Source organism: Takifugu flavidus, chromosome 15 (genome assembly GCF_003711565.1).
Source record: "Takifugu flavidus isolate HTHZ2018 chromosome 15, ASM371156v2, whole genome shotgun sequence".
NCBI classification, from domain to species: domain Eukaryota; kingdom Metazoa; phylum Chordata; class Actinopteri; order Tetraodontiformes; family Tetraodontidae; genus Takifugu; species Takifugu flavidus.
In genome coordinates, this window is record NC_079534.1 from 3,935,273 (window position 1) to 3,957,173 (window position 21,901).

The following is a 21,901-nucleotide window of genomic DNA, read 5'->3' on the forward strand; positions in this document are numbered from 1 at the left end:
CTTGGGGTCACTTTAGTCAGGGTCAATTTAGCCTTTATTAATCCCTTCAGAAAATGAATATTGCAATTTGCAAACTGCATTTAGCGCTAAATGTTTGTAATATTGTGTGGAAAGAAGCCTGAAGGGGCGTAGAACTACAGAACTTAACTACACATCATTTATGACCTTTTGTTCATTTGCTTTTATCTTTACTCTGCTAAATTCAGGGCGGCTCGTTATCGGTTCCAACATCTTGAGACGAATATCGGCGCCGCAGGACTCAAACCCGTCATTACCCTCCAGCCTGCAGGATGCCGGTTCCACATCAGAGGACGCTGCAGGATGGGGCTGCACTCGCCCCCCCGTGGTGCTGTGTGGCAGCAGCGCGAGGCGGCCGCTGCTGCGCTGCGCGGCGAGCAGGCGGAGCCGACTATCACATCCAGACAGTTGTGCTGTTTTTTGTTTGATGATGCCTCTGGATGAACTGGCAGCGGCGTGAGTGTGCGGGGTGTTGACTCAGCTCGCAGCGGGGAGCACAGAGCTCCGGTGGGAAGGGGGGGGTTCCCTGATTAATGGCGGTAGGCTTCACCATATGGGATGTGCAGAAAATGGCAACATGCATGAGGAGGACGGAGACTCTACGAATCTGAAAGGGGAGTTTGGAGGATGAAGAGTGCTGCAGTGCTTATTGTCACCACTAGAGGTCAGCAAATCTGACACATTTAGATGACTCAGTCCAGGTGGAAACCGTTTTTTTGGGGGGATTTAGTGCCGCTTTTGCAGCCACAAAGTCAATCTTTCACCCCCACCCTTCCTTCCCGGAGCATGACAACAGCCCGCTGGCCACATTCCGTCCCTTTGGAGAGCGGCTTGGCTCCTGTTTGTCATTTCCCGAGCGGCCGGCGAGCCAGCAGGTATTAGCTCTGCGTTATCAGCAGGCGCCACAAAGAGCTGAGAGGTGCTGGGAGGGGAGCTGCTTCTCAGGGAGGCAGGTAGCGACGGGGCCCTGATGACGGGGCCCGACACCGATCCAGGACTGTCGGCAGCTTACCTGTGGCAGCCAAACGCAGCGTGCTTCAAAAAGTAGCGCAGAAACCGACCGACCTTTGTTTGCATTGTTGCAGCCGCGAGCGCTGCGATTGGCCAGAGGTCGCCCACAGGGTGGGAACGTGTCTGGAGAACAAGCACTTCTCAGTTATAATTGGGGTTCTTCTTGTTTGTGTGGCTCAGGAAGAGCCAGGAGAAGCAGCTTTCAAAGGCCAGGGGAGATGTTTCCAGCACAGAACCAAATAAAACATTTAATTACCAGCTAAACCCTGATGGATTCAGCTTTTTAAAGCAGATCGGTGCCAAAACGGTTTGATCCAAACTACACAAGCGCTCGTTTCAGTCGTTTAAATTCACTCACTGATAAATCATTTGGCTTTTGCACAGAAAAAGACCCTCTGTTCTTCACATCAATGATGTTTAAAGTTAGTTTCAAACTGAATCTGCGGCTGTTTTAGATTTCTATTTAAGACTTATTTGAAGCCCCTCACACTTGCTCCTGAGGTGGAAAAAGACATCAGGAAGCCATTAAAATCTCACTTTGAACTTACAATCACCACCTTTAAAAGAGAATCAGAGCTCAATCAATTCAAACTGGTTCATCAGAGTCTAACAGACACATCAGGAAGGAATCTGAAAATCTCAGTGACAACAGAAACGTGAGCCCAGTTTGAACTTTTCCGACAGCTTTCATTTATCCATTTGGCCAAATGACGGATTTATTCTCAGGTTTCAGGTTGATATGAACAACCGAGAGACTTTAAAGCAATACTGGATCTGCAGGAAAGTCTGTGCATCCGTGTGTGAACAGGCGCCGAGGTGATATTATTCTGCATATTTTATTCTCTCGCGTCTATTTTCAGAAGTTGCAAATGTAAATGTGATGAAAAGAAACATCGCAGTGGCGCCTTTTCACTGCGTCAGACGCCCTGAACCACCACTCTTGCTTTTTCTCCTGCTTTTCTCTTTCCTGTTTCCATCAGAAGTTGTTTTTGTGTGGATAAAACAATTGCTGCAGAGTTAAACATTCGTGGGGGTTTTTTCCGCGTGTGTAAATTGGTGACGGATCCACTGCTGAGCCATCGATGCTAAGGAGAGACCTTTTCATTCCACTTCAATTTTACAGTAACTGCATTATTGTTTTGCCGAAGAAATGCAGGTGGAGGATATGAACTTCCCTGTGGAGCAATCAATGCTATGCTACGGTTGAAAGGGTGGCTGTTTTTCTTCTTCTTCTTATATGATTGAAGTTTAAAAGGTTATTACATTTTCCAGGAATCAAGCTGTGACCTCCTGGTGGTTCTTTTTCTCTTATTATTTGCTGTAATGGTAGCCACCATTCACCCTGAATACTCTGACCTCAATTATATATTAATACATTTGCAAGAGATGTCTAAAAAATGAGTCCTATTTTAAATAGAATTAAAATTAATGACATACATTTATGTATAAAAACTCTCGCTTCTTTGCACCTCATATTTGGTTTTTCATGGCGTCATTAGTGTAGATCTCTCATCTACCTGTAGGGGGCAGGCTACACAACAGTCGCACGTCCCACCGGAAGCAAGTGCAGTCACGTGACCTTTACAGGAACTAAATAAACCTTCCCGCGTAGTAAAATCAATTTACCGAGACGTTTACGTTCACGGATTATTGAGATGGACGATCTGTATTTGGATAATATCGACGAATTTGTCAACGATCACAATAAAATAGTGAGTGTGCACTCTAATGGGCATTTTTGTGCTGCTTTTGTCGACATCAGGGGTTAGATAATGCTGTCTTACTGACGCTGGTAGCACGATTGAGTGCGTTCATGTGTATTAAATATGCATTCATTTACAATGAAACATCAGGGGTTCTACAATGATATTTAATGTGGATTACGGTTTGGTTTACGTAATATTTACGTCTGGCATGCTTTTAGATACGTTAGGGTTGACTGTGTTCTCAAACCTGCCAGCGTGGTGATAAAATAAAACTTTAAATATCATTACGGAAGCAGAATAGAATCGTATTTACACAGTAGCAAATGACGGTGATTAAAGTAAACACAGTATTCGCTTGGAAAATAGTTAAACTATTTTTTTTCTGTTTGCCAGGTGACTTACAAATGGCTGAGTCTCACCCTGGGAGTCCATGTCAACACCGCAAAACAGTGAGTTCCATTATTGTTCTCAAAGCTCATATTCTGAAAACAATTAATTATGTTATGTTATGATTCCAGATTATTTAATCTTTTCTTGGTTCCAGTCACCGTTTACCAAAAGGAAACATAAATGTGAATAAAAAGGTCAATGATAACAAGACCGCGTGTGTGTCGTGTTCAGGATGCTTTATCATTACTTGGATCACAAGAGGAAAGAAAGTTCAGCTCAGGTCCATGCAACTTATCTCGTGTCTGGAAAGTTGGTGGATAATGGGCAAACGGTAAGAACCGTCCTTGACAATAATCTTAATGCAACCCTGTGTTTGTGCTGATGATGTTGCTCCTCAGGGTCACCGGGTGTCTGTTGTCAGAGAAGACCAGTTGGAAGGTGTGTAACCATGCATCTGCTGTCGTGCTGCACACAAAAGTTCGGTCCATCTTTTCCCCTGGCTGAAGAAACGTGTGGCTGCTGGTTTGTTTTGCAGACGTTAAATCCAGGATGAGCCCGATCGTCAGTGTCCACATTTACAGCGTGCAGAAAGCCTTACTGAAGGACAGCGGTCCGCTCTACAGCGTCGATTATGATGCCGTGAAGGACAATCTGCAGAACTGCAGCAGGTTGCGGTTTCACTCGGCCACATCTGCGTCGCATTAAGGTCCCAGCGACATTCTGACACTTTATGCCACTTCCCATTAGCAGATACGGAGCCGTCCGCTGCTCCAGTGCTGTTCCCATGTCCTCTCTGGAGCTGCAGCAGGCCAGAGGGGCCCGTCAAGCTCTTCCACCTGAACCCGAACAAAAAAAGTCCTCGGCGAACACCGACACTAACGTGGTTTCAAAACCTCCTAGTAAGCCTCAGAAAGGCATCATGGGAATGTTTGCCAGTAAGGCTGCTCCGAAGGCCCAGGAGAGCAGCAGAGACAATAAGTCAGAACAGGAGGAAGCTGCTCGGGTATGAGTCTGTGTCATCATTGGGTTCTTAAAGGTAGATTAAGAGGTGCAGTTCTGTTCAGTCAACTTTTTTAAAATTTGCATTACAGGTTGATCCTGTCCAAAGTAAACCTGCGAGAAAGCCAAACCCCGGGGCAAATTTCTTTAGGGTTCAAACATCAAGTGAGTACAGCTGATTTTGGATATTGTGGATCACAAGGAACCCCAGGGAACAGATCAGATTTTAATCACTGATGTTTTTAAATGCTGATCTGAACATCTGTAGATGGTTTCCTGTCTCTAGAACGACGAAGAATTAAACATTCAGACCTCCCAATTTGTTTTTAGTTATTTAAGATTAAGATGTACTTTATTCATCCCCGTAGGGAAATTGAATTGTAGTAGCAACCTATACGAAGTATAGACACAGAATAAATAAATACAAATAAGATTAGAATGTTATAAGCATATATACAGCATATATTATAAGCATATATATATATATATACATACATAATATAATATATACATATTATAAGCATTTTTCTGTTTTTGTAGAAAAAGCGGCAGAAGAGAAAACCTCTTCATCGCCTCCCCCAGCAGAACAGAATCTTCTGCCTTCAAAACCACAGACAAAGCAGGAAGCTGCAGCAGTGGAGGCTCCGAAAGACGCAAAGAGAGAGTCCAGAAGGTGGGACATGTTCACCGGCTTTGACTGTGGAGCAAATGAATGTTTCTCATTTTCCATCCGACACATTAAGGGATTTCATTGATTCGTGTCCTTTAAAACTGAAGCGTCCACTCTGACGTCATTTGACTTTGGTCCTGAATGTGAATCTAATGAAATATATTTTCTCCCTCTGGAAGCAAAACCAAACGAGTCGAGTCCGACAGCGAGGAGGACAAAACCGAGAAGAAAAAGAGGCGCCGGATTAAGAAGCCTGACCCAGACAGCAGCGACGAAGATGGCGAGTTTCTGTTACTCTCATTGAACGTTTCTCAGAAAAATCAACAAATGGGAGAAAAAAAATAACTTTTTATTGACGTTTTCAGTCATTCCGGATTCTCCACCGAGGATGGAAACGAGACGACTGTCACCCAGTCCCGAGAAGGAAATTCCGCCTGTTACTCGTTCACAGGTTGGCGGTTTCACTCTTCCCCTCCTTTCAGTCTGAAAAAAATAAACCCTGTATTGTTTTTTTTACAGTGCGGAAACATTGAGGGGAAGGTGAGGAAGAGGAGACGCGTCCTGAAAAGTCGTGCCTTCGTTGACGATGAAGGATGCATCGGTACGGAATCCAGACGGGCGGTTTTAACTCTTTAATCTGCAGCTGCAGAAATCACAGATTTCTCTCTGTCCTGTTCAACAGTGACGGAAAAAGGCTACGAAAGTGAATCGTACTCTGAAACTGAAGACGACGTTCAGGCCACCAGACAAGCAGGGAAAGACCCGGTCCCAGCAAAACCAGCAGTCAGCAACAAACAGGAGGACAAGAAAGGCCACAAGAAGAGTTCAGCTAATGCCAACAAAGGAGCCAAGCAGGCGTCAATCATGGGGTTTTTCCAAAAGAAATGATCTCTGAAGGAATACGAGAACACTTGGAGGACTTTGGTTTCATGTACCCCAACCTTTCATTGATGTACTTAATAAATATTTCAATACTTCAAGTCGCTTTTCTTCTATGTTGAAGCCTTTCTTTTTTTTAAAAAGAAGCTGAGTCAGACAACTCTGGATTAGCCTTTATTGAGCACAATTATTAGCAAAATTAACAGAGCATCAATAATTCAGCATCTGCAAAACCGGTTTGGCCTCAGGCCCTGGTCAACGTATCCGTTCCCTGATAATGATCTGCTCAGACATTACTGGGGATGATCAGCAGACCCCTGCTGGGGACCATAGCGACAGCCCACAGGAGGATGCTGAGGAGAAGCAAGGAGCAACCGAGACCGTTCATGCAAACTGGGGTTTAATCCACAGAGGGCAGCGTGTGACAGGTCAGCTGACCGTAATTTGGGTCGCTCCAAGTCTCCCTGAACAAGCTCCACGGGCTTCACATCGTTCAAGCTTTTACTGCAGATGCCATCAGCTCAACATTGGCTCCATCCAATTCCTCTGGGATCTTCTTCCAGCCTGGATCTTCAACTGCACGACAACCAACAGCCAAACGCTGGAACCAGCAAAGTCACAACAAACCATCAAGACACATTCATCTATGTGACTGGTGGTTCAGGTGGACACGCACCTCTCTGAAGCTTCCTGTTGTGGAGCAAAGGTGTATGATGACCCACAGCGGCACTGGGATGGCAGAGGAGAACGTCATCATCCATCCCAGCACATACGCCCAGTTGGGGTAAACGTACCAGTCGTTAATCTTCAGGTCTCGGTAGTCACTCAGGTAGAGGACGTAGGAGATCTGAAAAGTGTTGAGATGGTTTGAGTGGTCTCGGGAGCTTTGGTGGACTCCCAGGCTCGTTTCCTTGAGTTCAGGACAGCACATATTTACCAGCAGTTAAAAATGCAGCCCTGTCTGCACCTTCAAATCTAAATGGTGCCGGAACCCAGTTCAGTCAGAACTGGACTTTGGTGCTCGCTGTTCTCGGCAGGGTTCAGAGTTAACTTGAAATGGCTCTGTTAGCAGACAGCTACTGTAGTCATAAAGCTACTGATTGTAGCATTATTTGGTTGTGTGGAGACGTATACCTGAGTGTCATCTGCGTATCTGCAAACTCTCGTCGTGCTGTGTTTGGAATCAAATTCAAACTCCCCAAAAAGGGGTTTCAGACTGACCAGTGACAACACGGGAGTGACATATTTCCAGCAGATTTTGAAGAAAACTGGCGGCCTCTGTCCAGTGTTGTTACCGATGATGTCGAGCAGACGGTCGGCCCCTAAAATATGTCATACTTAAACGTCAGATGGATCGTGTCTTTTCACCACAGGACAACATTGCGAACGAGATCAAGAAAATGGCACCCACCAAAAATCCAGCCCACTGCCACAGTTGCACCGATTGTCAAAAAGTTTTGACAAACTCTGGTTCCACCGTAATAATCGATGAGATAGAAAATGTAAATTCCTCCCTAAAGACAGAAGAAAATGTGAAATACCAAATCAACATTGCACGGAAGCTGTGCTAGAAATGGATTCGCTGACCTCAGTTACGAACAAAATATCAAACAGGAAGTTGGCCAAACAGACGACCAGGACAAAGAGCTCGTGTCTTATGGGGGCGCGCAACACCTTGGGAAACAAGTCGCTCACTGTGGTGATGAAGCTCTCCACCGCCGTGAACTGAGGACAGAAACAAATTTTACTTATGCGTGAAGACTTTCAACAGGTATCCCGACAGTTGTCATTACTTGTGTATCGACAGCCAGCAGAACGAGCATCAAGAAGAAACAGGCAGTCCAGAACTGTGGCAACGGCATCAGAGCTGTCGCCTGAGGGTAAGCGATGAAGGCCAGACCTGGACCTGAGCGCTCAGAGGAGAGACCATTCAAACACTACCAGATTTAATCTCCTTGTGTAAAACATTTGACATTTGAGCGCCTTACCTGAATCAGCCACGGCGTCGATTGTGACGCCCTGTTTCTCAGCCATGAATCCCAGAACGGAGAAAACAACAAATCCCGCAACAAAACTGGTGCAACTGTTGAGCAGACAGATCCACAGGCAGTCCCTGGAGGACACACACAGGAAATGATGTCCAACCTTCTGATGAGAACTAGGTCTTTTCCCCTTTTCCACCTTGTACTCACTTATAACAGTTGTTGTTGTGTTTATTGTAGCTGCCCAACACGATCAGATTTCCGATAGCCAGACTGTACGAGAAGCAGATCTGAGATCCTGCCTCGATCCAGACCTGCCAGGACACAAAATTGTCTTCAGTGTGCAGGTCTTCACCCTCCCCTCCCGGTCATGTATGTCATGTATTCTGGAACGTATCAGTCATACAAAGGACACGGGTTCAAGTCCTCTGCAGTCTATACCTTGAGTAAACTGTGCTGTGTGGCTTGAAATACCTCAAGGTTGGCGAGGTCTTGTAAGCTTGGATAAAGGTAGAAGTAGACCCCGACAAAGGCTCCGGGCAGAGTCAGCCCCCTGACAAGTAAGATCAGCAGCATCACATATGGGAACGTGGCCGTGAAGTACGCCACCTTCGAGAAAAGTAACAGAAAACACTTAGAAACAGGCGTTGGCTGTCAGAGGTTCGATGTTTCTACTGACCTTTCCAGTGGATCTGACACCTTTCCAGATGCTGAAGTAGCAGAAAACCCAGCTGACCAGAAGACATAAGGTCAGCTCCCAACTCACGCCGCCCACCTCCTCGATGCCTCCGGACATGCGGAGCATCCTCCGCCTTAAGAGACGGGAGATTTAAGTTTGAAATTACCCCGGCAGACTTGGGTCTAGGCCCTATTTCTGTACTCACTCCCAGAACTCGGTGGCAGCAGAGGTGGCGTTTGGGGCCGCCGTCTCATTTGTTGTCAGGTTGACTAAATCCCAAAGACTCACACAGTTGGCTGGTTCACAGGAAGAACATATAACAGTTGATGGCTGAACGTAACAGAACTCTCATCTAGGTCTGTTCCAGTAACACTAGGCCCGCGAGAAGAGACAGTAATGTAAAATCATTGATCAGAAATAATAAATGACGATGGGATCGTCAACATTAAGCATAAACACTAAAACGTCATCAATTCAGTTTATGACATTTATGAAAGAGTGTTTGTCATCCACACAAGCAGATTATTGGTAATTAACAGCGTTATTTTACTGCATCGGCATTATTTTACTGCAGCAGGGCCTCAGGCTTCAACTGTTTCAGCATTTCTTTATTATAATGACATTTTTATAAGGCAAATTTACCTTATAAGTGCACAGTACAAAGCCACTTTATTTGCAGAAAATGATGTAAAACTCTGGCTACAACCCCTGAAAACCATTAGTGATGCATGCAAAAAACTTCCTGTGAGCGAGTTTCCCAACATTTAATATAATATATAAGTTAAAAAATCAAGTGTCATGACACAGGTGTTAACAATTAAAGGTTCAAATACAGCATCCGTGTCAAATGCTGATGGATTTACAGATGAAGATAACCCCTCAGAGGCGGACTGTCTGACCTGCATTTCTGACTTAGTTTTCAGAGTAAAAGAACTTCAGATTGATTGTCTCACCTGTGTTCCAGGTGTTGTTACAGGTGGCCCAGGGTAGCTCTGATCTGAAGGAGAACACCAGGTAGAACAGAGCCCAGGCTTGGATGATGATGTATACAAACTCATAAACCTTTAGAACCAAATATCCATATCCAACCCCTGGAATAAAGAATGTCATTCTCTTCAGATTTATAGACCACAAATGGTTTCTGTTCTGCTTCTTGCATGTCCTGTCCCACCTTGAGCCAGAGTACAGACCTTCCTCCAGCAGGTGATGAATCCTTCCTGGGTGAACTGACCCAGTGAGGTCTCGAGTAAGAACAGAGGGATCCCAAAGACCACAGCCAGCAGACAGTAGGGGATCAGGAAGGCACCTAGAAACCACTGGGATGCTTAAATGAGGAAATAAAGAATGAAATAAAATCCTTTTGTGAAATACATTAAAATAACTCACCTCCACCATATCTGTAGCACAGGTACGGAAACCTCCACACGTTGCCCAACCCAACAACGTTTCCTGCAACCACCAGGATGTATTCTGTCTTACTGGCCCACTGTCCTCTGGCTCCCACACTGCTCTGATCTTCTTTTTCTCTTCTCTCCATCCAGACTTCAGTAACTTCACTCTTGTAGGTTCAGTAAACCAGCAAAATTCTTCTGCTCGTGATGAAGTGGACTATTGTTCTCATGTATTTTGAAGCCACCAATGTTGTCTTGTATAAATATGCAGACTTTCTTTCTGCCCAGGGTCATGTGACTCAACAAACAAACCTGTTTTTTACAGTCTGCCCTGCCTTCTTGTTACTGTTTGATTTCCATCCTCCTAAACTCATCTCATCAGTCAGTCGCATCTCCCTCCTTCCTGCTCTTCATCTCTATTCACTTCAGTAGACAAGCAGCCTGATCCACCTCATCTCCCTGATGGACTATCCTGCAGTCTTTCTTGGATGGATTTCATGGTTTACTTGACTCTTGGTGAATGACCCTGGTGAATACAGCAGCCTGCTGTCCTTGGCAAGTGTTGCTGTTGTTTTCCTGATTCTGGTCTGTCTGGGGCTGCTTTGTCCTCTCCTGTCATCATATCAGTCAGAAGAAGATTCTCTGAATCTTCTGCCAAAGTGAGCCTACTCTGCCTCACACAACCTGCTGGTTCCACTTCTTGTTTCTGGTCCACAGCCAGTACAAAGGTGATTCACTTCTCCTCTGGTGGGTTTGTGGTGTGAGTCAAGTCACCACCCATTATGACTTTGGTGGTTTTCAGAAACGCTGTTTCTATTATAGTTCCCCCGACTGTGTACATTTATATCCTCAAGTTTGTGTGACTGAAAAAAATGCCAGTCAACAACTGGCTTTTATTGATACTGTTTAATATCGTGGCACTCAACTTCATCACCTGCGAATCGGCACGTGTGCATCAACAGTCTCATTTAGCTTTTGTTTTCACACTTTTGAACCAGGTTTACAGATTAAACATGGCACGCAGTTCATCCTCCTTTAGAAAGGCTAAAGTTCTGTTTCTACAGATGGTGTCTGACTGTCAGTCACCCTCTCGATTTTTGTCATTTGCTGGATTAGATCTTCAGAAGGCCGACAGAGGACAGTCAGGCGCTGGAACACACAAACATAAGCAAGTTTTCAAATCATCCACATTTCTTGAGGTAGTTAAGATCATTTCTAATTAAAACCTACTGTAAACTCATGGCCTTTCTGACCTTTCTGAAGGTTCCTGCTGTCGTACACATTTGTCCAGCTGCTTTTATTGGCACCATGGTAACCGAAGAGAGTGTCATAGCCCAGCCAAGTGTGTACGCCCAGTCAGGGTAAACGTAGGAGTTGTTGACCAAGAGGGGTTTGTAATAAACCATGTACAGAATCAAGGAACTCTGTGGCAATATAAACACAAGAAAACACAAAGTCTGGTAAAGTGCTCAATGGTTTTCCTGCCCATTTCCTGTCAGTAGAACAAATTCTGACCAGTGAGAGCAGAGGACTGATGAACTTCCAGCACTGTTTGAAGAAAGTGGACGGCACCTGTCCCGTCATGTCTTCAATGAAGATGATCACATTGTCGGCACCTGATGAAAATCCAGTTCAGTTACCTTTTAGCATGTTGTCTTAGAATGATGATGTTTGTTTTTAGAGGAAAACCTCTTAATTATCCATCCAAAGTGCATATTTATGTTTGAAGAGCACTTTGCAAAAGATTTTTAAAAATGCAAGTGAGGAATATGTTGATTTATCAGGCTGCCTAAAGCTAATGACAAATCAAAACATTCTTTGTTCTAAGTTTCTTTTTATTTATTCTGTTTTAGGTCTTCTCCTTCCTCGTGTTCATTGATCATCTCTTGGATCTTTGGATCCACTTTGGTCCCTGGACTGAATTTTTCACCTGACATGAAATGTCAAATAAGATTCCAGGTTTACTGAGGTGACAGATGTTAGCAGCATCTTCCTTAAACCATCCTACCATCTTAAACCACCTGAAACCTAATAATTACTAATTACTTCTGCACCATCAAAGCCATTATGCATCCACGGTTTATACAAATGAGGTTTTGAGGGTCGTTTGAGTTGAGATTATGACACCATCATTCTTCCCAATGAATAGTAAAAGAAGGGAGGTTAATTATGTGATACTCACTTTAACTTCCATTTGTCACCACAGAGAAAGTCAATAATGTATAGAAACCTGCTTACCAAATATCCAGCCCATGGCAACACATTCACAAATAGCCATAAAATTTTGACACACCCTGGTGGCACCGTAAAAGTCAACGAGCAAGAATATGTAGAGCCCCGCCTGCAGCAGAAAGAGAGACGATTAGGCCTCTGTGTCAATCAAGATGAACTTTAACACATTTAGATTTTGGCTAACCTGGGTAACTAAAGTAAGGTGCACGAGGAAGCTGGATACACAGATGATAAGAACAAAGATCTGGTGTTTCCCTGGGACGCGTAACACCCTTGGGAACAAGTCGGTCAAGGCAGTGATGAAGCTCTCCACGATGACAAACTGGGTAAAAACCACTCTTGGTTCAATTCCCTGTTGGAAGGTACCAGTTATAACTGTTGAGATAATGTGACTATTGTAATTACGTGCGTGTCGACAGTCAGAAGAATCAGCATCAGAAAGAAGCAAACGCTCCAGAACTGCGGAAGCGGCATCATAGCTGTCGCCTGGGGATACGCAATGAAGGCCAAACCCGGACCTGCGAGATCAAGCAGGAGACCCAGTTCAGTAGAGGAACACTTGTAAACCAGTCATTTTTCTTTGGTGATCATAGTTTACCCGATTCAACCACATTGTCAACACTAACGCCTTGTTCTTTGGCCATGAATCCCAGTATGGAAAAGACAACAAAACCAGCAACAAAACTGGTCCCACTGTTGAGCAGACAGAGCCAGAAACAGTCCCTGGAGGACATGGAAATTTAAAAACTCATTTTCATTTTAATAACTTTGGCTCTGATTCCACCACTTACTTATAACAGTTGTTGTTATATTTGTTATAGCTGCCCATGACGGTCAGAGCACCGGCGTTCAGGCTGTAGGAGAAACATATCTGAGATCCTGCATCGATCCATACCTGCAATATTTTTAAAAATATGGTTAGAAATGTTGGGGCCGACACTGACTGAATGAAGAAGAAGAAAAACACCTCAATGCTGGCCAGGCGGTTCAAGTCTGGAGACAGGTAGTAGTAAATCCCATCCATAGCTCCAGGTAAAGTCACTCCTCTGATAAAGAGGATCAGCAGCATCGCGTAGGGGAATGTCGCTGTGAAATATGCTACCTTTAAGAAGAAGTTACAGCCATAATTTAGAGACACCATCAGACTTCTACTTATAAATTTGAACATGTAAGCAATAATTGCCTCAAGAATAAGGAAATATAACTTTATTTATCTTGGTTCTAACATAACTCATCATGAACAGTCATGGGTGTTCATGGTGATCAGCAGTGGGCCGAGTACGTAGCCATGTGGTGTCCCAAGAAGACATCAAGATTGCAACAAATAACCAAATTCTCAGAGGAGGAAGTTAAAATTGGAACAGATATTATAGTCGTATTGTTACTTTACAAAAACATCTAAAGCTAAAGCTGTCCTCTGACCTTTCCGGAGGATTTGACACCTTTCCAGATGCTGAAGTAGCAGAAGATCCAGCAAGCCAGAAGACTCAAAGCCAGTTCCCATCTCACACTGCCCAGCTCCTCAATGCCTCCAGACATGCCCAGCATCCGCCGTCTAAATTATAGAGACATTCAGATATTAAAACAAACAATAAATAACAAACATGTTTGTTAATAAGATGTCTGCCATCCTCATTCATTAATGACACACAGGCAATAAGCTGAGTCCGAGAGGTTTGCTGAAGGAGCTTGTAAAGTACACATGTTGTTGGTCAGGTTCTGTCAGGAGGACAAAATCTCTCAACTGGTAGTATGACCCATTTTGTTACTTTGCGATTTGGCCCATGCATAATTTTCACCTTTTTGGGGTTTGTGAACAATTTTTTTTCCTCATCTACAGTATATCAGGACCTGAGGACCATTTGGTTGCAGTATTTATTGTAATGAGCATTAATTTATTCGTATTCAAACAAAATGATAATAAAAAAGCCAATGTAATGGAAGAAGAGGCTCACTCCCAGAATTCCACAGCAGCAGGGGTGAAGTTTTGTGGCGACGTCACATTAGTTGATGAGTTCAAAATCTGAAGACCCACACAGTTTCCTGATTTAAACCAAACTCAGATGTATTACACTCCATCAAATAACGGTTAACATGTTAACAAATAGGGAAAAGAAAAGTTAAATGATCTAAAGACCTGTGTTCCAGGTGTTCTCACAAGTGGCCCAAGGAAGTGGCCATCTAAAGGAGAACATCAGGTAGAAGACCGCCCAAACTTCGATTAAAATGTACGAAAAATCGTAAAATTTCATCACCAGATGTCCGTAACCGATTCCTTAAACACAACACAAAATATGTTCAGAAGTATTTTAAAAGTAAACAAGCAAAAAATATCTTATCGTATCCTCTCACCCTGAGCCAGTGGACACAATTTCCTCCAGCAAGTGACAAATCCTTCCTGGGTGAACTGACCAACTGAGGTCTCCAGCAAGAACATAGGAATTCCATATAACATGGCGATCAAACCATATGGGATGAGAAAGGCACCTGAAGGGATACGAATTATTATAATGGAGGATGACCACTGCTGTCATCATGATCAAGGTCCTTTGACTTCCTAAAAACATCAAGATTCCTGACTGAAATCACAGAGTTCTTTACTCACCTCCTCCATTTTTGTAGCACAGGTAAGGAAACCGCCACACATTTCCCAGCCCGACCACATATCCTGCTACAACCAGGACGTACTCTGTTTTACTGGCCCACTGACCGCGTTCTGACCCGTTCTGGTCCATGTTGGAAGCAGAGTTGCTGTTGGAAAGAGATACATGAAATGTTACACCTACCTACAGTACAATACAGTAGGCCAGCCAGTTATGCTGATGGTAGCAGGTTTGGTTCTCTTGGCTTTTCCACACATCAGTTTGATTTACAGGAAGGCAAGATTAGACCGAATCGTGCGTTCATAGCAGCTGGGTTGAAACAGACTAGTCTGAGAGGACTTGATAAAACTTTATCTTGACTTTACCACCTTTGAGCCAAAGTCAGGGTAGAGTTTTATATACGGAGTGAGTGTCTTAGGTTGGGGTGTTGGGTAACATTTTGAGCTGCTTCCACAAAGCTGATATTTCACCTGCAAAGTAACTGCACACATACAGTTGGGTTGTTAAATTTAGATGAGTGTCAGTTACACATACACTCAACCAGTTTCATGATGACCATTGCTTTTTAATTTTCACAATTAAATTCACCAAAGTTAGGCACACACATACACAGAAGCACATGCACGTCAAAAGGGCCATTAAAATGTCCTGACAATACAAAGACATCCTCACTTTTCAGATGAAAATGCTGGTCCTCACTATGTACCATACACACACACACATACACACACACACACACACACACCAGATTATATGAAATTTTCATTTCAAATCATTTCATAATTTAAATCCGGTTTTGGATGCCTTAAAATGAACCACTTGTTTCGACCTCATTTAGTAAAATAAAAACATAAAATACAGTTTTACCATTACATGACACCATTCAGACACCTAATAGTTGTTGCCGGGCAACCATAAACATTCAGTTTTGCCATTTGAATCCAAGATAAGCTATAAGTGGTCATGTTTTAACTCACATGTTCAACAGGTTGCAGCGACAGCACAAAGGTGGAGCAGAAGGGCAGAGGTACTGGGCTAATGGGGTCTAATGTAGCTGGAATAATAACTGGGCTAATGAATGTTACAGATGGATGATCTGTAGTGCTATTCCAAGAGAGGTTCCTAGTATTGAAGTATTAATAGAAATAAACCTCCATCCATGTGGTTACTTGTACATACTTACTTAATTCATAATCTTTATTATCCTGAGTCCAGCCTTTTGTGTTCATATAGTCAAACTTCTGCCCAGCAAATAGTAAAGTCTTTTTTAATGCATCTGTCATGTTGATGTTTTAATTTGGCTTGAAGAGAACCAGGAAACACTGGTGAACAGGGAAAACTAAGGAAGACCAACGAAATGGAGCTTCAGATACAATTTCTTTACAGAAACCCAAAAGCTGGAAATCATGTAACTAAGCAGAGCAGCCACTACTGTAGATCCATGCTGTGGAACATGGAGATGAACCTTTTATGGTCAAGATATGTTGAAACTGCAGATGCAGTCAATTCAACAGTGGTTCGATCCACTTAACATCCAGGATGGTAACAAATACAGAGAGGCAGAGTCATAGTTTTAGCAACTCGGAGTCAGAATAGGTGGGCCCGGGTCTGTGTGATGTCTGATAATCCATTACTCCATAAATTAAATAAAAGCAAACTTGTTGGGGTTCAGGGGTTGTGTCTGGCTTTGTCCTACAGGGGGTGCTTTGGAGCACAATTGGCAGCAGCTGGCACTGCAGGCAGGCGCACCTGTAGGCAATTTACATCTTGCCGCCTATTTAAGAAGGTTGTGCCTGCCTGTCAGTGTCAGGGAGTTTGTTCAGCGGCCCTCGTTGTGTGTTGGTGTGGTTAGGTTTTCCCTAGTTGTGTGTTTGGTTTCCGTAGCCAGAGTGTGGTGGGTTTTGCCTCTGGTTTGAGTTTCCTGCAGTCCAGGAGGACTGCTTCTGTTCCCTGGTGTTCTGCAGTTCTGGAGGGCCGCTCCTGTTCCCGAGTTTCCTGTGCCCTGGAGGGCCGTTTCTGTTCCCGAGTGCTATGCAGTCCTGGGGGGCTGCATCGATTCTGGTGTTTCCTCGGCAGTCCTGGAGGACTGCTTCTGTTTCCTGGGGGGCCGCTTCTGTTCCCTGGTGCTCGGCAGTCCTGGAGGACTGCCCTCGTGTTGCTCCCCCTTCCTGTAAATAAAAACCTTTTGACCATTTTACCACTGTGTCCTGGCCTGCGTTCGGGTTCTGTTATAAACCCACGTTCTGTAACACAAACTAACAGAAAAGCTCGTCAAAACAAAGCAATTGGTATTGTTAATAAAGGTTAACACCTTCTTTCAACTTGAATTGATGGTCAGATGATATGATTTGGTGTAGAAAATCAAAAAATGCAAAACATTTTGGCTTTTTTGCTTTAATCCCTTCATCCATCAGTAAAGTTGAAGAAAATATTATAGGATTAAAGGTTCACTTATAGTTGAAATGCACCAGCTGATTATGCTAAAGTGTCACGTCAGCTGTCAGTGCAACATCCGTTCCCTCGTCTCCAGTCGCTCTCTTCAGATCTTCATCGGGGCGACAAAGCACGGACAGACGCTGGAACAAACAAGACAAAATCGTTTCCATAATCAGCAGGACAGGTGCCAAAGAGGACGTGATGTCTTTAACATGTGGCCATTCAAACCAACTGATAAATAATTGAATCCCCCATTCCAGGCAGACCTCTCTGAAGGTTCCTGCTGTCCTGCACATCTGAATGACGGCCCACAGTGGCACCATGATGACAGTGGAGATCGTCATCATCCATCCCAGTGCGTACGCCCAGTCGGGGTAAACGTACCAGTCATTAATCTTCAGGTGTTTGAAGTTAACGATGAACAGAATGAGAGAAATCTGCAAAAATGGTATGAGTTATGTGTTTCCTGTGGTGGCCTCTGACCCTGTCCACCCATGACTCACATTAGGAAAGGCCTGAATTAAATTAATTTATCTTTAAGATTTCTACTCCAGGTTAATGGTTCAGGTTGCAAACAAGTCTGGAGAGTGGTTAGAGAAGAGATCGCAAGAAAAAAGGCTTTTTTAACTCACCAGTGACACCAGAGGAATGATGTATTTCCAGAGCAGTTTGAATATAATGAATGGTTTAGCTCCTGTCATATCTTTTATGATTTTCATGAAACGGTCAACCCCTGAAAAGATGATTACTGAATGAGTCAGGTCTTATAATCAAACAAGATGGAGGATATCTTTGTAATTTTTTGCACTTTTTCAATGAAAAAAAAATAAATTATTATATAAGATCCACATACATACTGATTCAAGCTCTTGCAGAACCACATCTGCTCCAAATTCCCTAAAAATTTCATATTTCATCAACAGTCACACTATACACCTGAGAGCTGGACCTCCTCCTGACAGTTTTCTCCATCTCAAATCTTTCACATCTCAACCCTATCATGTCATTTCGACAATAATTGTTGCAATTACAATATCAAATTTCACTGTTATGCAGATGACACCCTACTATATCTCTACCATTTACACAAATCACTCCATGAACTTTAACTGGCGGAAAATTCAACTGTCCAAATCATCACTTGAACCTCCTCCATCTAACACATCACTTCCATTCTAAAACACCTTCACTTTTTCCTGGTAAGGTTCTGAAGGTAAGCTGAGTTTAAAATCGTGACATACCAAAAATCCAGCTGATAACCAAACATTCACAAGGAGCCAAAAAATAGTCACAGAATCTGGTTGCACCATAGTAGTCGATGAGCTGGAACATGTAAATTCCTCCCTAAACCAGGAAGATAAATGAGATTTCACTTCAATGGCCTTGTTTACAAAAAGTACCTTCTCAGTAAAGTTGTCACGGTAAAGATTTGCTCACCTCAGTAACCAACATGAGCTGAAACAGGAAGTTGCAAAAACAGAAAATGAGGACAAAGAGCTCATGTCTTATAGGGGCATGCAACACCTTGGGAAACAAGTCGCTCACTGTGGTGATGAAGCTCTCCACCACTGTGAACTGTGGACAGAGGCAAACCAAACCAACTTTACCTGTGGTCATAAATATTGTCAAATGTCAAAGGGACAACTATTACATGAGTATCAACTGCCAGCAGAAGGAGCATCAAGAAGAAACAGACAGTCCAGAACTGTGGCAACGGCATCAGAGCTGCTGCCTGAGGATAAGTGATGAAGGCCAGACCTGGACCTGAAAATGAGGAGGATCTCAGTTAGTTGGTTACTTTCAATATAATCTGAAAACTTTAAACACGATTGAATGTAAATGACCTGAATCAGCCACGGCATCGACGGTAACACCCTGCTGTTGAGCCATGAATCCAAGGACGGAGAAAACGACAAATCCCGCAAGAAAACTGGTGCAACTGTTGAGCAGACAGAGGAAGAAACAGTCCCTGGAGGACAAACAACTTCATTATTATGGTGCTATTTTGTGTGAAATTATCCCGTGTGCAAGAGGTTTTTCAAACAAAGAGTCAACGGGACTTAATTCAAAAGGTCTCTGAGCTGAAAGGCGAAACAAGACTCCCCAAGAGACATCAACGTACTATAATACCGTCTGTTGTTGCACTCACCTATAACAGTTGTTGTTGTATTTATTGTAGCTGCTCAGAACAATCAGATTTCCTGTAACCAGGCTGTATGAGAAGCAAATTTGAGATCCTGCCTCGATCCAAACCTACGACGACACAAAAATGGATCCTAGTCAAATTGTTTGGGTTTTTTTTGTTTTTTTTCAAAACACTGTTGATACAAAGATATGTGTTACACCAGCAGGTCTCACTGGGTGTGAACCCTTGGATGCCTCAAAAGTTTACTCTTAAATCTATAACCTTTGGTTTGACCAACATATCAAACAACATATACATAGTTTTCCAAATCAAAAAAAACTTTAGTCTGATTATACATGTAATCTTCAAAGTACAGGAGAAAGGGTAGAGGCAGATTTTTAAGAAGAAGAGGAACATTTTGTTTTAAAGTCTTTGAAGAGTCGCCTGCAACACCTTAAGGTTGGCGAGGTCTTCTATGCTTGGAAAAAGGTAGAAGTAGATCCCATCGAAGGCTCCGGGCAGAGTCAGCCCCCGGATCAGTAATATCAGCAGCATCACATACGGGAACGTGGCCGTGAAGTATGCCACCTTTGAGAAAAGGAAATAGATATTCTTTTGGAATCCTTTTGGTTTTAATGTAAAGGTTTCTAAAAAGATTTCTTCATAGAAGGTAGAATGTATCGCCCGTTTCATCAGACCTTTCCAGAGGATCTGACACCTTTCCAGATACTGAAGAAGCAGAAGACCCAGCAGGCAAGAAGACACAAAACCAGCTCCCATCTCACACTGCCCAGGTGCTCAATGCCTCCAGACATACCGAGCATCCGCCGCCTGAGAAGATGTGAAATTTCACCCTGACACCAATTTTTTACTGTTTTATTCACTAACTGATGGTCACGAGATTCTTGGTTACTTTCACTCTGTGATGAAAAGTGTGAGTTAAACATGTAAAACTCACTGCCAGAATTCAACAGCAGCAGAGGTGGTGTTTGTCATCGTGGTCTGATTCCCCGTCACATTTGTAACATCATGGACACCCACACAGTTGCCTGATTCAGAGAAAGGACAAACAAATGAAGAATTCTGACTGTGACAAATGTAATTGAGCCCCAAGAATCTTCCTGTTGGTGGTTGGCCCACAGGAAGATGAAGACATGTCCCTGTTTTGGCCTGAAGCCACCAGCCACCAAGGGATCACGCTCTTCACTGTACTAAGGCTCTATAGAGGGGAGTTTATCCATCAGGTCAGTCCAGGTTCAAGAGAAAAAAGTTGCAGATTTCGTCCTGGATGTGGAACATTTGACTGGCTCCATACCTGCTAAAGGGTGCTGCAGCTGAGGGCAGCTTGGTCATCTATATTCATGCTTTACAGACTACAAAAGGCTGATGATCATGTCCCTCCATATGTTTTGTAGAGGATCCTCAGTGAGTATGGGTTGAATTGATGAAGTCTTATGGAACTTTAATTTCAGGTCAAGGCAGCAGCCTAGCTGGTAGGACAGAAAACAATGCTGGACTGTGGCTCTTGTAAGACTGGGACCAAACTTGTCCTATTTGCTTGATCATATGGTGACCTTCACCACTCAGTAGAATTAGAATTTTTTGTACATAATAATCATGTTAACAGGCTGAAATTTACTCAGTAAATGCCTGCTGGGACATATAATAACCATGATCATTATGTAACTAGAATAATTATGCCTCTGCTCTGAGATGAACAAATGCGGATGTTATCACCTTTCTTATTAAACATTTGTTGTCAGACTCTCACCTGTGTTCCATCCATTGTTACAGTTGGCCCAAGGAAGCTGGGATTTAAATGAGAACACCAGGTAGAAAAGAGCCCAGACTTGGACGACGATGTAGCAGAAGTCATAAAGTTTTAGTATTAAACACCCATATCCAATCCCTGCAATGAGGAGGAAATTTCATAGAAAAATTCATAGAGAATAATAGAACAGATTTTCTCTGCTTATCCCACCTTGAGCCAGAGGACAGACCTTCCTCCAGCAGGTGATGAATCCTTCCTGGGTGAACTGACCCAGTGAGGTCTCGAGTAAGAACAGAGGGATCCCAAAGACCACAGCCAGCAGACAGTAGGGGATCAGGAAGGCACCTAGAAACCACTGGGATGCTTCCATGAGGAAATAAAGAATGAAATAAAATCCTTTTGTGAAATAACTCACCTCCACCATATCTGTAGCACAGGTACGGAAACCTCCACACGTTGCCCAACCCAACAACATTTCCTGCAACCACCAGGATGTATTCTGTCTTACTGGCCCACTGGCCTCTGGCTCCCACACTGCTCTGATCTTCTCTTTCTCTTCTCTCCATCCAGCCTTCAGTAACTTCACCCTTGCAGGATCAGTAAATCAGCAAAATTCTTCTCCTCGTGATGAAGTGGACTATTGTTCTCACATAATACGAGGACACTAATTTAGTCTTGTATAAATATGCGGACTTTCTTTCTGTCCAGTGTCATGTGACTCAAAAAACAAACCTGTTTTTTACAGTCTGCCCTGCCTTCTCATTACTGTGTGATTTCCATTCTGATCTCTTGCCTTGGACGAAAATTCTACTCACTTTGCTTCGCCTCTCTTCCACACCCACCTGATTAGCTTCTACTATTCTTACCTGTTGTTTTTACTTAGCCTGTATTTAAGCCACTGCAGTTCATTCACGCGTTACCAGATTGTTCATTGCTTCATTCCTTGCTTTCCAATTCTTTACTTTGTACAGCTTAACTGGTCTCGACCCTGCCTTCCTTGGACATTCTT

General features: G+C 43.4%; 4 protein-coding genes across 7 annotated transcripts; 1 reads left to right on the forward strand and 3 right to left on the reverse strand.

Moving 5' to 3' along the window:
• The first annotated feature begins 2,585 nt into the window (after positions 1-2,585).
• On the forward strand, positions 2,586-5,774 carry pold3 (polymerase (DNA-directed), delta 3, accessory subunit). 3 transcript variants are annotated; one of them, XM_057057044.1, is made up of 12 exons: positions 2,586-2,741; positions 3,129-3,184; positions 3,357-3,456; positions 3,524-3,563; positions 3,661-3,793; positions 3,873-4,128; positions 4,217-4,289; positions 4,665-4,797; positions 4,974-5,074; positions 5,160-5,245; positions 5,314-5,395; positions 5,477-5,774. In XM_057057044.1, the coding sequence occupies exons 1-12, from the start codon at positions 2,685-2,687 to the stop codon at positions 5,680-5,682; spliced, it is 1,323 nt and encodes a 440-aa protein (XP_056913024.1). In that variant the 5' UTR covers positions 2,586-2,684; the 3' UTR covers positions 5,683-5,774. The 3 variants fall into 3 exon arrangements, with proteins under 3 accessions (XP_056913024.1, XP_056913025.1, XP_056913026.1); XM_057057045.1 differs by having other exon boundaries at positions 3,876-4,128; XM_057057046.1 differs by lacking the exon at positions 2,586-2,741 and having other exon boundaries at positions 3,280-3,456.
• LOC130538974 (sodium- and chloride-dependent betaine transporter-like) lies at positions 5,757-10,512 on the reverse strand. Its single transcript, XM_057057039.1, has 14 exons — positions 9,721-10,512; positions 9,506-9,640; positions 9,269-9,425; positions 8,540-8,617; positions 8,335-8,467; positions 8,130-8,264; positions 7,866-7,969; positions 7,662-7,786; positions 7,467-7,579; positions 7,261-7,398; positions 7,085-7,187; positions 6,895-6,995; positions 6,350-6,520; positions 5,757-6,274 (listed from the first exon to the last, which is right to left on the reverse strand). The coding sequence occupies exons 1-14, from the start codon at positions 9,869-9,871 to the stop codon at positions 6,167-6,169; spliced, it is 1,752 nt and encodes a 583-aa protein (XP_056913019.1). The 5' UTR covers positions 9,872-10,512; the 3' UTR covers positions 5,757-6,166.
• A 104-nt stretch (positions 10,513-10,616) lies between these two features.
• LOC130538978 (sodium- and chloride-dependent betaine transporter-like) lies at positions 10,617-16,808 on the reverse strand. Its single transcript, XM_057057043.1, has 15 exons — positions 15,538-16,808; positions 14,563-14,708; positions 14,310-14,444; positions 14,095-14,232; positions 13,913-14,000; positions 13,380-13,512; positions 12,925-13,059; positions 12,749-12,852; positions 12,556-12,680; positions 12,363-12,475; positions 12,142-12,279; positions 11,964-12,066; positions 11,241-11,341; positions 10,979-11,149; positions 10,617-10,874 (listed from the first exon to the last, which is right to left on the reverse strand). The coding sequence occupies exons 2-15, from the start codon at positions 14,690-14,692 to the stop codon at positions 10,770-10,772; spliced, it is 1,719 nt and encodes a 572-aa protein (XP_056913023.1). The 5' UTR covers positions 14,693-14,708; positions 15,538-16,808; the 3' UTR covers positions 10,617-10,769.
• A 130-nt stretch (positions 16,809-16,938) lies between these two features.
• LOC130538976 (sodium- and chloride-dependent GABA transporter 2-like) lies at positions 16,939-21,837 on the reverse strand. 2 transcript variants are annotated; one of them, XM_057057041.1, is made up of 14 exons: positions 21,308-21,824; positions 21,103-21,237; positions 20,893-21,030; positions 20,080-20,170; positions 19,820-19,952; positions 19,575-19,709; positions 19,146-19,249; positions 18,841-18,965; positions 18,648-18,760; positions 18,434-18,571; positions 18,238-18,340; positions 17,629-17,729; positions 17,263-17,433; positions 16,939-17,136 (listed from the first exon to the last, which is right to left on the reverse strand). In XM_057057041.1, the coding sequence occupies exons 1-14, from the start codon at positions 21,456-21,458 to the stop codon at positions 17,041-17,043; spliced, it is 1,734 nt and encodes a 577-aa protein (XP_056913021.1). In that variant the 5' UTR covers positions 21,459-21,824; the 3' UTR covers positions 16,939-17,040. The 2 variants fall into 2 exon arrangements, with proteins under 2 accessions (XP_056913021.1, XP_056913022.1); XM_057057042.1 differs by lacking the exons at positions 16,939-17,136; positions 17,629-17,729 and having other exon boundaries at positions 17,276-17,433; positions 21,308-21,837.
• Positions 21,838-21,901: the final 64 nt, after the last annotated feature.

Bases quoted from the DNA above. Each gene is read 5' to 3' on its own strand.
- LOC130538974 (XM_057057039.1), bottom strand. From the start codon at position 9,871: ATGGAGAGAAGAGAAAAAGAAGATCAGAGCAGTGTGGGAGCCAGAGGA. The intron at 6,996-7,084 runs GTGGGTGCCATT...GACATATTTTAG, and splicing joins GGCAGTGGGCTGGATTTTTG to GGGCCGACCGTCTGCTCGAC. The intron at 6,521-6,894 runs GTCAGTCTGAAA...AACACTTTTCAG, and splicing joins TCACTCCCGTGTTGTCACTG to ATCTCCTACGTCCTCTACCT.
- LOC130538976 (XM_057057041.1), bottom strand. From the start codon at position 21,458: ATGGAGAGAAGAGAAAGAGAAGATCAGAGCAGTGTGGGAGCCAGAGGC. The intron at 19,710-19,819 runs GTCTGATGAAAC...CTTTTCTCAAAG, and splicing joins GTGTCAGATCCTCTGGAAAG to GTGGCATACTTCACGGCCAC. The intron at 18,761-18,840 runs GTCATTTACATT...CCTCATTTTCAG, and splicing joins CGATGCCGTGGCTGATTCAG to GTCCAGGTCTGGCCTTCATC.
- pold3 (XM_057057044.1), top strand. From the start codon at position 2,685: ATGGACGATCTGTATTTGGATAATATCGACGAATTTGTCAACGATCAC. The intron at 3,457-3,523 runs GTAAGAACCGTC...GTTGCTCCTCAG, and splicing joins TGGTGGATAATGGGCAAACG to GGTCACCGGGTGTCTGTTGT. The intron at 5,246-5,313 runs GTTGGCGGTTTC...TTTTTTTTACAG, and splicing joins CGCCTGTTACTCGTTCACAG to TGCGGAAACATTGAGGGGAA.
- LOC130538978 (XM_057057043.1), bottom strand. From the start codon at position 14,692: ATGGACCAGAACGGGTCAGAACGCGGTCAGTGGGCCAGTAAAACAGAG. The intron at 13,513-13,912 runs GTGAGCCTCTTC...TCTATAATTTAG, and splicing joins GCTGCTGTGGAATTCTGGGA to ACGGCGGATGCTGGGCATGT. The intron at 13,060-13,379 runs GTCAGAGGACAG...TTCTTCTTAAAG, and splicing joins GTGTCAAATCCTCCGGAAAG to GTAGCATATTTCACAGCGAC.